This window comes from Nanorana parkeri, unplaced genomic scaffold, assembly GCF_000935625.1.
Source record: "Nanorana parkeri isolate BGI_ZX_2015 unplaced genomic scaffold, ASM93562v1 scaffold45, whole genome shotgun sequence".
Classification (NCBI taxonomy): Eukaryota; Metazoa; Chordata; class Amphibia; order Anura; family Dicroglossidae; genus Nanorana; species Nanorana parkeri.
Window position 1 is genome coordinate 2,216,713 of NW_017306313.1, and position 15,929 is coordinate 2,232,641.

General features: G+C 39.7%; 1 protein-coding gene across 1 annotated transcript; it reads left to right on the plus strand.

Annotated features, from left to right (window-relative positions):
* Positions 1-789: 789 nt before the first annotated feature.
* Positions 790-13,424, plus strand: KRR1 (KRR1, small subunit processome component homolog). The gene is made up of 9 exons (XM_018572673.1): positions 790-879; positions 2,990-3,168; positions 5,523-5,657; positions 7,036-7,161; positions 7,241-7,327; positions 7,976-8,146; positions 9,631-9,708; positions 10,379-10,472; positions 13,092-13,424. The coding sequence occupies exons 1-9, from the start codon at positions 813-815 to the stop codon at positions 13,229-13,231; spliced, it is 1,077 nt and encodes a 358-aa protein (XP_018428175.1). The 5' UTR covers positions 790-812; the 3' UTR covers positions 13,232-13,424.
* The last annotated feature ends 2,505 nt before the right edge of the window (positions 13,425-15,929 follow it).

Here is a 15,929-nt window from a genome sequence, read left to right on the forward strand (position 1 = left end):
TGCTCAGGTAAGACTGCACTTTCCCACACATGGTGCTCAATAATGTATTGCTGGGATTTGTATTTCTCTATAGCTGATGGTACATTGTGCTGTATATTATACATAGGAATACAAATCCCAATTCAGAGATGATTTGCGATCTACAGCTGAGTGATACACAAATAGGATACATTTTTATTAATAGTTAGGGAACAAGGAGGCATTTTAAGATTTAACTCCTCAGTTTAGTGTCACTTTACATGCGAGTTACAACATAGTTCATCCTAGCTTAAATGAACCCTAAGAACCAGGAAGGTGGGGGGTTTGTGGGGTCTCATCTCCTGTTCTTATTCTGGATCCGCAATGTATGCACACAAAATGAAAATGCAAGAAAAAAAGGAAAATAGTTTTTTGTTTTTTTTCTAATTTCTACCAATTAAAAACAAACTGTATCCCCCCTCCCCTTCATTTTTCTCCACTTCATTTCAAGTCAGCTGACAGTGATAGTACCTTAAAATACCGTAATTTGTAGGGTAATTTTACTTTTCATGATATCAGCTACTTATATAATATTTTTGCATTGTAAATAGTCGTCTTTGCACAATTTATTTGAATACTAAAATGAATGGTAACCTGTGGCATGTTGATCTGTTTTGACAGCGAGGGACATTTCTCATCATAAAACATTCCATGGGAAAACTGGCCAGTCTGACTGGCACCCTGTAGTGTGGGCTGTCAGAGGAAGGCGGAACAAATATCTCACACTTTCTGTTGTATGCCGGAAGGTGTTTTGAGTTGCGCCGTCGCTGTTTAGGTCACGTGTTCGCGGCAGCATGGCGGAGGGAAAGAACGAATTGCAGCCCGGTGCCGGTAAAAAGAGACAGCGAGAGACCAAGCCTGGTGAGTGAGATGTGGCGCAGAGCCTCTGTCAGTAATGATAGGTCACAGGTCCTGATTAAGCCGCCGTCTCTACTGTCTGTAGATCAGGGACTGAGAGTGGCCATGCAGTTGTCGTATGTGCAGCATTGATCTGCTTTACAGCACGGAGGAGCCATATAACAGCATGGTAGGATTGTAGCTTGTCTCCATGTAAAGAGGCCCTGTCACCATCCTATGCATAATGTAATTTAGGATGTTATGTAAATGTACTCGCATTTCATAGAAACATAGAAGACAGGCGCCAGAAAGAGACCGAGTGGTCCATCAAGTCTGCCCTTATTTTGAACCTCTTTGAGTAGAGATCTAAGTTCATCCCAAGCATGTTTAAATTCTCTTACTGCTGACTGACTCACTCCCTCTACTGGAAGTATGTTCCAAGCATCAACTTCCCTTACAGTAAAATCAGACTTTCTAAGGTTAGTTTTGAACTTTCCTCTGTTTAGTTTGAGGGCATGTCCCCGTATTTTTAAAATATGCATTGTATTAAAAATACTGCCATCTTGAACTTCGCACCCCTGAGGTGTATTTCAACATTTGCAGCCAAATTGGGATAACACCTACTTTATATTGGTTCCCATTCACATGACATAATAGAATAAAAAATATAAACAAATTGCTGCTTTTTAAAAAAAAAAATGTAATGCTCTTTTCTGAAAACCCCAGGACTGAAACATCCTACTGAGCTTCCTTTTTTATGTATGGTTAAGAAGGGGGCTGAAAAACTGTTTGCCAAATTAACACTGTACTGTCAGATTTCATTATCAGTTGTAAATGAGATGTGCAGGACTGTCTGTCTTAACAAAGGGTTAAATGGTTAAAGTGCACATTTTGCTTTACCCTGCATGGTGGAACATCAGAGGTGGACATCTTTTCTTTGTGCAAAGCACAGGTTCCCACTTAGTGAACCTTTCCATTCCCTTGGTATAGTCCTTCTTTCTTCAAAATGTTAAGCCAAACTAACTACACAGTGATATTACTGATTTGCAAACATTTGACAAAAGTCAGCATCTAAACCCTCACCCCCCTCTCTAACCACTGATGCTGGCATGTGCAGAGAGCGCTAACATATGGTTGTCGCAGGAAGGGTAAAGCGGAGATTTACACTCAAAAATCAAATTCTGCCCTCTATGTATGATGATTAAGATGTAATATGCAGTGATTTTGAAATACACTTACAGAGCATTCATGTCCTGCTTTGAAAGGGCAAATTACTTCAGTTTGCCAAAGCAATGCACACTGGGATTGCCTTATCAGCAATGCTGGGAAATCTCACGAGATCTCACATGTGCCAGAAATCCAGGAAATAAAAAGAGAGCTAGCAATATGCCCTTAGTAAACATGGACACTGCCAGAAGACTGGGGAAGAAAAGAGAAATAAGGTCTACATCTGGGGAAACAAAAACCCTCCCCTTGCAGTGGGGCTTCCCTTGTACTGCAAGGGCACATTGCTTGTTTCTGTCCAGGGGACCGGTGTAAATAGCTTGCCAAATCCGCACCCCCGCATGTTCCAAGGCTGGCACCCACAGCATCCCCCCTCCACTCTGGCAGTCGGAAGCCTGAAAAATAAAAAGCAAATCACTAGCAATTACAGAATAAGATCACCCTTAGTCCCATTAATACATGGAATTTCGCACTAACCTCCCATAGATTTGAATAGGCCACACCTGTACGGCAGGAGCAATGTTCCATTCAAGTCTATGGGAGGTTAATTGACAGATATAGGCAGCCGAAAACTTTTTTTTTTTTTTACTGCAGATTGTTAAAGAAGTGCGTAAGAGCGGCGGGGGTGAGGGGATTGCAGTTCAGTGTAAGGAGGACAACATGTCTTTTAAATGGTAAAATGTTCTTTTAATGTGCATTTGACAGGGTTGCTTTTCTGTATAAGGGTATAAAGCAAATCCCAGGACACAGTCCCATCAACCAGAGGAGAGCAAATTGAAACATACTTTGAGCGTTAAATAATTACATATATTTAAAAATATTCATGGACATCCAATGCAATGGGTTCTCTAATGAGGTGCATGCAAGTGTTATTTGAAGCAATAACATTGTATTTTTTGGCTTTGTACAGCTGTAGATGAATCTGAACTTCTCACAGTCCCAGATGGCTGGAAGGAAGAACCTTTCACTAGAGAGGATAACCCTAAAGGATTGCTGGAGGAGAGCAGCTTTGCTACATTGTTTCCCAAATATAGAGAAGCTTATCTGAAAGAGTGCTGGCCATTAGTGCAGAAAGCACTGGGTGAAAGTGTAAGTATTCGTAGTACTATATGTACCAGTCATATTCATTTGCAGATAAAGACATTTGGGTTTAGCAGCAAAATTGAGGAACTCCAGCTAAATTGCTAAATACACAGGCCATACATAGTTTATGTGCATCGGTTTTTCTTGTCAACATAATGATTAGGGCTGCAACAACTAATCAACATAATCGATTATTGAAAAAGTTGTCAACTTTTTCAATAATCGGCTTCCGATCAGTTGACCCTGTTCACAGCTCCACACGCTGTGCGCCGCTCCTTCTCCCCTCCTCACGCTCGCCGCTGCCAGACCCGCTCGCATCCACGCTCCACACGCCGCGCCTCACGTTTCCTGCCCATCCACATCCATGATCGGCACAGGGACGCGGGATGTTTATCCGATTAATCGAACTTAATAATCGGCTAACCGATTTTGAAAATAATCGTTAGCTGCAGCTCTAATAATGATGATGCTGTTCAGATACATTTTGTGATTCATACACTGCTGTTGCACTACTTGTCATCAATGCAACTTGTGTCGCCTGCCTGCTCATTAAATTATCAATTAACTTAAAATGGGTTTTCCTTGGGTTTTGCCCCTGTAAGCTACACTACACATCCACCAATGCTCCCAGTGAATAAACAACGATTTATTTATTTTCTAATTGAAAAAAAAACCTTGTTTAAGAGATAGATAGATATACAGGGCTTGGAAAGCGCAATCGTCCTCTCGTCTGCGACGAGAGGACGGGGTCTGGACGAGTAGCTTCTTGGAGGGCGAGGCGAGTGAGGCGCGGCCCGAAGATTAGAAAGTGTGACCGGCTGCCCGTGGCGATTTTCATGGGACCACAGGAGCGGGAGAGCTGCCACCGGCCAGAGGACTGCATTACCCAGCAGGCAGCCTGGCAGTGGCGCAGCAAAGGGAGGAGGGGCCATGGGGAGACTAAAGAGGGTCCCGAGGTCCAGTCCAGATGAGGTGAGGTGGCTCCATGGCGGGAATCGGGACGGGATCCGACACAGACCTACAGAGATCGGGGAGAGCTGAGCCTGCAGGTACTGTGTGTGACATTGTCAGTGTATCACTCCCCTTCTCCATCACTGTATGATACAGTACTGTAGAAGTGATGGAGAAGGGGAGTGATATACTGATAGCAGTATCTGTGTGTGACACCTCTGTACCCCCTGCCTCCACACTAGTATGTAATATAGTTTTATCTATTTAAATTCTAGTAAAGAAGTATGTGGGGGGATGCTCAATGGGGACAGTATGGACTCCATACTGCCCCCATTGAGCAAGTTAGCGCAACTCCTTATCAAACCCCCCAAAAAATGTAGTGAAAAATGTACTTAAATGCCCCAAAACACAATAAAATACCCATATTTTTTTTTTAAATATAAAAGATGAGGTTCCCACGAGTAAATAGATACCCAACATGCCCAGGTTACAAATTTGTGTGTGTCTGTGAAACAGCAACAAACTTCAGTACCCCAAAAAGTCAATAGACGATGCTTTAAAAGCCCCCCATGTGATAGCAGATGGTGGTGACAGGTACTCTTTAAGGTGATGCTGGGGGTCCAAAAGATCCCCAGTGTCACCTTTACACTAGAAATAAGCTATTGAAGTGCAGATCGCACTTCAATAGCTTATAGCTGGGCTTCAGGAGCCCAGCACTGACAGCTATGGGACTGGAAGTGATGCAATCTGCATCGCTCCCGGTCCCATAGAGCGGGGAGGGGATGGACGAACGGAGGTTCGTCCATCTCCTCCCCAGCTTCCCGCCAACACCAGAGAAGCCGGTCCCGGGCCGGTATGAGGGGCCCTGGAAGCATGGCAGGGAGGGGGTCGGGAACTTTCGAGGAAGAAAAATGGTACTCAAAAACTTTGACATGCACAAAACTAAAAGATGTGGTGTTTGCAACAAATTGTTGTCAGACTTATGTCAATAAAGTTCTCTGACAAGTCACCTATACTTCACACTTTGAATTATTTTATGTAGCTTAAAGTTCAGGGTGCCTTCTGTGGTATGTTTCCATTAGAGTAGAGCTATTTTTAGATACATTTCATGCTACTCTCACCACCAAGCGTAGGCAAATTAATAGAGCATGTTAAAAAATACTTTTGCTACAGAAGTCACAGTTCCAGGTTTAGTGGTCAGTTACTACACCAGAATCCTGGCTATTGGTCATGTGATCATTGCAGAAAGGCAAATATCAGAATTCAAGCAAGGCCATTCATTTGCATTGCTGTCTGTGAGCTTTCTACTTCCTTAACCAACTAATAGGGAAGGGTGATCTTATGGTAAAGACTTTTGTTATAAAGGAATTATCAGTATGTCTAATTTCCAGTACTTTCTTTTTTTGCAGTTTGTGAAAGCAGAATTGGATTTAATTGAAGGCAGTATGTCAGTTGCCACTACCAAAAAGACATTTGACCCTTATGTTATTGTAAGGGCAAGGGACATGATAAAGCTGTTGGCCAGAAGTGTGCCATTTGAGCAGGTGAGTATAGTTGTTATGCTTTAATTTTCTGTGTTAATTCATAAATTCTTTATTCACTGCAGCTTTCCTAGGCTGGGGTCTACTGAGAGCTGAATGATCACTCGGCTCTTGGTCTCTTCTCCCTGCAAAAAGCAGTGACTGTCGCTCACCCCCTCCAGGAATTCTCTCCTCCCCTTTTCCCACACTCATGGCATTGGAGAGACCGATGGGAGGGGGGTGGGCACAGCTGGCTCTGGCTTTAGAGAGTTAAAGCCAACTGTCACTTAGGATGCTGGGTGGATCCCAATAATATTGTCGATCATTCCCAGCTGTGGTGCAGTTCTGTGTTGTCAGCTGATCTGCTGACTGGGTCACATTAGTAAATGTACTCCTGTGACGCAAAAGAGAAGTAAAGCCAAAAAAGGTTTGGCTTTCTTTCTCTTTGAAGTTATTGAAAAATATTTTTTAACTTCTAGATTTTAACTGATGTCCTTGCTCTAGGGTCATCTGCAGCTGCTATTTTGGATGCTTAAACAGATAGCAAGATTATTTTGTTATCTGTGTAAGGAAGGGATGGGACCTTTTTGATGTGTTTTTTTTTCATTGCACCATATATCTCTGTTGGACCTAGGTCACTGCTAGATGTGTGAATGGGCCCTAAGACAAATTGAGACCACATAGAATTTTTAATTTTCTTTCTTTTTTTAATCATTATTACTAGTTTGTTTTTTATTGATTATGTTAGGGTCCTTTTTAGATGAAAATAGTGTTTAGCTATTTTGTCTGTGCTTTTAAATGTTTCTCCCCTTTTTACATACTTTTTTTATTTCAATTTTGTTTTCTATGTTACTTGTAAAAGAAGCAGATTGGGGCTGCACAAGTGGTTAGGGTGCTTATTTTGTAGCACTTGGCCCATAGGTTCAGGTCCTGCTAGGGACTTTTATTTTTCATGTAATTTGTCTAAAACAATGTACAGGTAATTGAACTGGCTTCCATCCAAAATTGGCCAGTAGATTTGTATGACTGTTGTATGAACATTGGAATGTATACTACTACTACTACTACTACTACTGGTGCTGGAGGTGTGGATGGTTTTATGTTGGTGGTAAATTAAAAAGCATTCTAAGGACTAGCCAGAAATTCATACTAGAGTAGTTTTTTTGTTATAGCTTGATTTGACAATTGTCTATAATGCTTTCTCTTTTGTACTTGTTAATTAGTTTCTTAATGCAACTGTCTCAAAATATACTGCTACAAAAATAAAACCTATTCTATTTTGATTACACACCATGTAGCGTTATTGTTCCTAATGTTGCCCGATGCAATTATCTGATTTGTTTGCCCGTATGAGGGGAAATAAAATGATGGATAACTGTTATTTCACCTTCTTTTCCCTCAGGCTGTAAGAATTCTTCAAGATGACATGGCCTGTGACATTATTAAAATTGGCACATTAGTTCGAAACAGGGAAAGGTTTATTAAAAGGAGACAACGGCTTTTGGGACCTAAGGGATCTACTCTGAAGGTATTTTTTAGAACATTAATCTCTGCTCTAGATATATTGTTTTCAGAAGAATGTCAATTTACTGTATGATTCTTTTCAGGCCCTGGAGCTTCTCACAAACTGTTATATTATGGTCCAGGGAAATACAGTATCTGCTTTGGGACCTTTTAGTGGCCTTAAAGAGGTAATCTAAAAAGTGATTATATTTTTATGAGTATTCTTCTTGGTCTGATTGTTTATGGATGATTTCATTGTTCTTTTAGGTAATGTATTTATAGAGTATTCTTACAAAGGAAATCCATATCATTGTTTGTTTAACACATAAAGGCCCCTAGAGAAGCAAAATAGCTGTGTTTTTGCAACATATGTACATCAAAGACAATACATTACCTTCCCATTGTACTAAGTATAAATACATTAAGTATTTCTTATTAGTAAGATTTGAGTGGGTAATTCCATTTTCCCAAATTACTTGGTAAAGTGAACTTACACTGTGTGTGTGTGTGTGTGTGTGTGTGTGTGTTGCCTACCACAATATGGCCCACAGTGGAATGGGACTGCACTCAGTGTACACACACAATGCCCTGTGTTTGCGTTTATTCGCAAGCAGATAGTGGGGTTGGTTTGATTTACATTTTTTTTACTTAAATTTTTGTATGCAATACTTTATTTTATAGGAAATATTTTGATAACGTGGCCATTGTTTTAGAAAGAAGACATACTGTGATTTATATACTTTCACTAGTGGAATAACTTCAGGGATTTTGTGATATCATGACTGAAAAGTTTTATCTGAGTTTTTTTTATGGTCAGTGATTTTATGTTGTGTCGTTAGGCTTTAATGATCAAGCGTGAGTTGTCAAAAGACCCAGAGTTGAGAACAAAATGCTGGGACAGGTTTCTGCCACAGTTTAAACACAAGAATGTAAGCAAGAGGAGGGAGCCAAGGAAAAAGAAAATCAAGAAAGAATACACACCGTTCCCACCACCACAGCCAGATAGCCAGGTATGGTACTTTTTCTGCATTAAAGTAAAGTATGTGATCAATTGACAGGGTATTTACTGCATGAATTATCATTATAATAAAGTTGTTTTAGCTGTTATTTGTCATCGGCTAGGGCAGGGGTCGGCAAACTTTGGCGCTCTAGCTGTGGTGAAGCTACAAATCCCGTCATCCCTCAGGCTGTCAGTCTTGCAATGCCTATTGTGATCTGTAGTTCTACCACAGCTGGAGGGCCGAAGTTGCCTATCCTTGGTCTAGGGTCTCGTCCAGCACCGAATACTGCCTTTTACAAAACTTTCATAAGTAGCGCTAGAAGGACAGTTTTACAGAACTACCCCCATTCTATCAGGGCAGTGGGAACCTAATCTTTGACAGTTTCCCTTTAAATCCAACCTTTCTTTTTGGAGAGGGTTCCAAGCTTTCGGCACAAAGGGTAAAGTCATCGTGTTTGTGTAAAACAGATACAGCTCTTGCAGTAGAGAAAAATGTGGAAGCCTGTGTTGCATGTATGTTGGTCTCGCAGTACACCTACAGTTTCCTGACACAGAATAATAGATGACCAACCTTTTATATTCATAAGCTTACCCAATGTTTGGAGTAAGGGCTAAGACGTCTCTAAGTGTATTACTGATTAGAAACCTTCATTTTTATTTATTTTTCCCCCAATGCACATAAGTATAAGTAACTGGCAGGTATTAATTTATTCAGTTTAGGTACTTTAGAGTGCCTGTACTACTGCATGCATAACTTTTTTAATCGCACTGCAATGCGCGGCATTGCAGGCAGGAGAAGCTTTTAAAGTCCAATTCAAATGAATGGCAATGAAACGCACCACCTGCACTGTTAACACAAGGTAGCACCAGTGTGAATGGGCCCTTAAAGTGCCTCCACTGCAAACCAGGTGTCCTAAGCAGTCGTATGCAAATTTTGACACTTTAGAAAGTCACATATACCCAATGCATTTCACAGTGGAATACAAGCTCCTCTCCTTTGGTTGCTGGGACACAGTTGCGTTATATGTTGAAGTGTCTATGGGAAACATGGAAGCTGTTTGGAAAGAATGGAATGCTACGGAAGGCACAGCACAGAAACTTAGACGTTAATGACTGTATATGTATGACACATTGTTTAGTTTTTGTTCTGACCACCCAGAGGTTTGTTTCAAAGCATTGTTTCAAAGCATTGTTTCAAAGCATTGTTTCAAAGCATTGTTTCAAAGCATTGTTATAACTATAGTGCCTTATAGGATATTTAGGCTTTATCCAGTTAACGGGTACCTGTACAGATCCAAACAGTATGCAACACTAGTGACACAAGATCTAGAAATAAGCAATAAAAAACAAATACAACTGAGTTGCTGAGCAGGTGAACATACTACTTGGGTAATGGTCTGATAGGAGGGTGTATTATTCTAACATGATGGCTGGTATTACTCTTATGGTATATATTTGAATTGGTTTAAACAATTTACTGTTTTGGGTTTATAGCTTGACAAAGAATTGGAAAGTGGCGAGTACTTCCTGAGAAAAAGTCAGAAGAGGAAAAAGAAACTGGATGAAGTTAAAGTAATGTCTACGGTTTTTATAACATGAAGTTGTATGTTTTGTGTGTATTTTAAAGAACAGCTGCACTCAAAAATGATAAATTGTGTTATTACTGTCAACTGATGACATTCCAGTTACATATACTAGAATATCTCTGTGGAACGCCAGAGAAGAAACAGCACCGCTGGAGTTCTCGGTTCCACCAGCTGTTACTTGATTTGTGCTCTTCTTCCAAAAATGGACTCTCCAAAATGTACAGGAAACAAATATCTGGAGAATCCTAAATGATCTTTTGAGAGTTCGCTTTTACATGCGCAATTTTCCTTTGTTCGTTTTGGTTTAATGGTATGGAATATAAATAGAAAACAACTATTTTACTACTAATACAGTAACTAACAAAAAATGATTGCGTCAGTAGTTTAGTGAGACAATAATTATTATTGCTTCCAAAAACATAAATTAAATAAATACAGTAAAGGTGTTGGGTAATAGACTTGCAGACATGTGTTCCCTTGTGCTAGTATGCCTGCCATCTGGCAGTAATGTGACCAAAGCGTGCCTGCAGAAAATTGTATACTTAAATGGCCATTGTGGACGTTTATTTACAAAACTGTTGTCCTTTTGTTTGAGTTCAACTGCATTCTCTCAACATATTTTTTACTTTGGAATGTCTTATGTTTTCGTCCTACAGACCAAACAAGCAGAAGCGGTGTCTAAACGGCAGGAAGAGAGAAACAAAGCGTTTATCCCACCAGAGGAGAAACCAGTAGTAGAGCCCAAGAGAGGTAAGAAGAGCCATAATGGCTGTATGGCTAACATTATATGGTACACTGCATAGTGTATAGAGCAGGGATCCATTAGGAAGATTGTGATCTACCAGATGTGAACTAGTATGTTGCGCTTGGTTGAAATCTCTTACGTGCGATTTTTTTTGTTTCAATATTTCATTGTGATAATGTAATCTTTAAAACACATAAGTGATTTATATCATAGAGTGAAATAAAGAATTAAATATATATTAAATAAACATGCAAGTGGATAATACCAATTAATAAACCTTATCTCATCTTATAATTATTTGATCTCTACTACATGATGGTATTAGTGAAAACAGCACATATATAATCTGAATGTCACCCGTGTAATATGTGATAATTATGTGAATCACTATAAACGATATAAATATAACAAGGTTATATAACAGAGGAAGAAATTATTAGATGAACGGCAGAGTCCAACAAAAAATATATATATAACGGCCAAATGAAAAGTGATCTACCAGTAGCTCTCAAAGCTGATTCTGGTAGTTCACAAAGGGTGTGAATGGTGGCCCCTTTATTCCATTTTGGTATATTTACCAGAATAGAGGGGGGAGAGACAGACAGGGGAGAGAGCAGAGAGAGAGACAGTCAGGAGAAAAAACAAGGAATGAAAGCCAGGAGAGAGAGCGAGGAAAGACAGCCAGGAAAGAGAGGAGAGACAGCCAGGAGGATGAACAAGGAGAGACAGCCAGGAGAGAGAGAGCATGGTAGGTTTTTTTTTCTCCATTGGTAGATCTCTTGTGGCTCGTCATTTGAAAAGTAGATCTTAACACAAAAATTGTGGGCACCCCTGGTATATAGCAATGCTTCTTTTCTTTACTATACATGTAGCTTGTATATTCAAGAAGGCAGATTCTAAAAGGACTTTGTTTCAATACAAATATCAATAGCAGTCCTCCAATAAGAAACAAAGGGAACCTTTATGTAAATTTTTATAGCGATTTGTCAGCAAATTCTCAGTTCACAATCACTTTACCAATGTCATTTAAAGTGGCTTAAAAAGAAAAAAAATAGTATCAAAACTCCTACTTGGATAGATTCTCATATGCATATGTATTTTTCATGGGTTGCGATCCATTGGTAATTCATGGGCTGAGATCTGTATGTAAATGAGCCCCTTTGTCATTAAACCCACATATTGTATAGGCTATCTGGCTATTTTGTTACCTATACCATATTGCAGAGCTGAGGAGATTAGCTTCTTCCTGTTTTCAGTTTTACCACTTCTTGCAATTTAGATGATTCTAATTTGTTATGCAGTGAACAAGCTAGACAAACGGGTGGCATAGAAAGCTGCATGGAACTAAACCAAGAGATACGTGCTACCAACTGGCAGTGCAGTGTGGCTGCTGTGTGTAGATTACAAGGCTTAATTGTTCCTGGAGAACCTCTATAAGTTGGCCATACACTTTATGTGGTGGTTGGATGTTTGGAGAATTACAGGACTGCGAAGGGATCTTTTCATTGCAATACTTTGAAACACACTCCCATAACTCGATCTGATTTTATTCTGTGCCATTGGTGCAATGATAGTCAGCCTATTGTTGTTGATGTAGGGTCATTTGGCTTGTGAACCTTGAAAATTCCAGTTTTTGGAGAGAGTCATTTTTGATGACCTTAACTTAATTTTGTGGGTATTGTGTGTGAGATATTTATTGCAACTTTGTGTCATTTTCTAATGAACCAAGAAAAAGAGGATAATGAAATAATAGATGAAAAGACTGTAGCATGTTTCATGAAAGCTCTTTCTACGTGGCCCAGTAACAGGAACTGTAGATATACCATGAAGGGAATTTATCAAAACTGGAGCAGACAAAATCTGGAGCAGCTGTGCATGGCAACCAATTAGCTTCTCTCTTTCATTTTAAAATCTTAGCTGAACAAACTGGAGAGAAGCTAATTGGTTGCCATGCACAGCTGCTCCAGATTTTGTCTGCTCCAGTTTTGATAAATTCCTCCCCTGTATGTATAAGTGGAATAAATGTTGCAGAGCATTTTTAACAAACATTCTTGTGATTTTTAGTACTGACATTTTCAATGTATTTACCTTGCACGCATTTATTGTGCTAATAGAGCTGAAATGCTGATTGCATTTATTAAGTCTTAGGCCTTGTTCACACCAAGCGCAGAGCAGGTGCAGAGCAGATAAACTGCGTCCAATGTATTCCAATGGTATTTTTTGCTCCAGTTCACATCGCAGCGTGCAGGTCCAGAGCAGGTGAAAAAACTGCAGCAGGCCCTATTTTACCTGCTCTGTATCTACAAACGCATCAAAAACGCATGCAAATGCCTGGAACGCACTGAAAGCCCATTTTAAAATTAAAAAATAATATATATTTTTTTGGACAAAAACCCATCAAAAACGCATCTAAAAGACTAGCATGCGTGTGCAGAAACCTGACCGGATCTGCTCTGCATTTGGTGTGAACAAGGCCTTAAGGTGGCTGTAATACATACTGCATTGGTACAGATATGCATATTACGATCATATATTTAAAAAAAAAAAAATGATGGTATTGTATATAGCCATCTTAATCTTAGTATAGTACTAACTGAAACACTGCATGTCTGTTGTATTTCCAGAGCCTACTTCCACCAAAATTGATGTGAATGCCATTAAAGAGAAGGTAAAGAAAGCGAAAAGCAAAAGGCTTGGTGCTCTTCCAGAAGCGGAAGTAAAACAAAAGTTGTTAACCTCTGAGAAGAAGAAAAAGAAAAAATGATTAACTTCTCTAATGTTATCTCTTCCTCAATGAAAGTTTTTTTATCTGATCATTTTCTTCAAAGAAGATAGTCCAGACTTACAGTGACCAGCTTTTTAACATGTTGTATAAAGTACATAATTGATAATATTGTACTTTCCCTTTTTATAAACTGGCAGCTGTCATCTAGAAAATGTGAATAATTGGGGTAAGATATACATAACAAAGGTGAAAAACATCTTCAATGACACTGTGTAGTCTAATGTCAGTCTAAGCCTATAGGTGGCACTATTTTCCTGAAAATGCATTTTTCCCTACTACCATTGCAGCGATTTGTATGATTTTGTATATAAATATATATTTTTACCCTTCAGTTGTTCATTATTTGTGTGTGATAAATGGAAATTCTGTTGCATAACAGTTTAGGCCTCTTTTTAAAAAAAAAATACTATAAATTCGTGTCCTGTTGTAAAAACCTGACTTGTTTTTAGAAGATCGGGCAACCTTGTTCAGATTGTAAACATTGAATGCTGTTGAGGTTTTTAAAGGCAATTCTTTACTTCTAAATTTAAATGTAAGTTTCCTCCTCCTCCAAGCTAACCAAATATATTGTTCCTCCTACCTGATCGGGACAGGAAATACACAAAGGAGGTAAGGGTGGGGATGTTTAATCTTTTCTGTGTTGTTCCTGTCCCTGTCAGGGTAGGATGTGAGAATATTCTCTTCCATGTTTTTTTATTTTTATTTCCAAGCTCCTAGTGGCGTTGCAGGATTTCCTTTTTAAAGATGTTAAAGTGACATTAAACCCTCAGATTTTTTAACATAAAGCAATACTGTAATGTGTGCCTTACTGTAATCCATGGTAGTTTCCCTTCTCTTTGCTGCTCTTCCTTTTAAATCTGTATCTCTTCTCATGCTTGGAGAGAACTTCCCTTTTCAGCAGACTGCCTTGTCTCAAACGGTGTCTGTGTATACGTTTCTATAGGCTGTAACCTGAGCCAGCACTACAGGAAGAGGCCCTGAGCTGAAAAGGGAAGTTCTCTCCAAGCATGAGAAAAGATACAGATTTAAAAGGAAGAGCATCAAAGAGAAGGGAAACAACCATGGATTACAGTAAGGCACACATTACAGTATTGGTTTATGTTAAAAAATCTGAGGGTTTAATGTCACTTTAAGGCTTACCTAGCTAGTATGCTCTACAGGTGAAGATGCTGGTTTAAAAAGGTGGCCTTACCGTGTTCATTCGGTAAGGCCACCTTTTAATAGGTTTGGTTGAACACGTGTGCCTGTCTTCTTAATTGCCTGAAAAAATGCTCCAGAGAGCATTGACTGAGCATTTAGAGGGCGTTTCAATATACTTCAATAGAGGTATTATTCCAGTGGCAATGCGTCCAGAATGCGACATGCACTCAGTTCACATATGGGCGTTAGCATTGGACGGTTGCTATTGTTTTATCTCACATGGGTGTTAATAGGTGGTAGAGAGGCGTTAAAACGCTTCTCAAATGCCTGGTTTTAACACTCGTGTAAAAGATCCATATTGCGCTCTAGAGGCATTGCCGCTGGACAAATGGCTCCATTGAAGCGCCGAGTCGATGCTCCTAAAACATTTTTGGGCCATTTAAGAAGCACAGGTGTTTTAGAAGAGGCATAGGAGGTTTTGCAATCCCAGAAACCACTGGGGAATCGGTGAGTGGACAGAGGAGGTGCAGATGCCACTTCCTGTCTGCACACAGCCAGCATTTTGCCAGTAAGAGGAGCTTCTAGCCAGGTACTTGCAACCTGTGACGGCTTGACCTATGCCACCCTGTAGTGCCAGGTGTTATCAGGGTCATCCAAAGCAGTACCAGCCAGAATCGGTCATGTCTGAAATGTAGCACGGCTAATTCAAGCAGTTGAACAACACCCAGATATATATGACCCAAGTCTACCCAGCTACTGCGACTCCTTCAAAATAGAAGTATTTCCACTGCTGGTCACTTCCCTTTACTAAATCACTTTACCCTTTAACACACTCCCCTACTTGCAGGGCATTTTGCAAGTGCTTTTGAATCCTCTCTAATGCCTCAACAAAGCATTCGGCAGGCATTTTCAACACCATAGGGGCGTTAATAAGCGTTACTCTTTTATTAAATTCTCAACGCACGTGTGTAAGAACCCTTAGAGTTCTGGGACTGCCCAGTCTCGGGGAAGGAGGTATGACAGAGCAGGCAGCTGCGCAGAGTGGGGGTCAGACCAGCAGTCTGACTTCCCTGCTCCACCTACTGCAGTGTGTGCTGGAATATGATCTCGTCCTGCTGACTGAAAGAGAACTACAGGGGAGATGTTATTAGACCACTGTCCAGTCTAACAGAAAGGAAATTGAAGGAGGCAGAAGGCACAGACTATTTCCATGGATTTCTGGAAGACTACATTGCTGCGCAGAAAGGTAAGCAGATATTTTTGTAATACTTCGAAAAGCTAGTGACAGTAAGCTGATTTTTTTTTTTTTTTTTTTCTTTACTGGAGTTCTTCTTTAAGAGAATTCATCTGGTATTTTGTAACACATAACATAAACAGGTCATAGAAGACAGCTGTTATTTTACAAGCTATGTAATTTGAATATACATACTCATTATATATCTTCTATGATTCACCTGTTTTCTAAGCTGCAAATGTGCTGGAATAGCAAATTTAAAATATTTTATTAGAATTACATTTTATTACAGAGAACAATTTT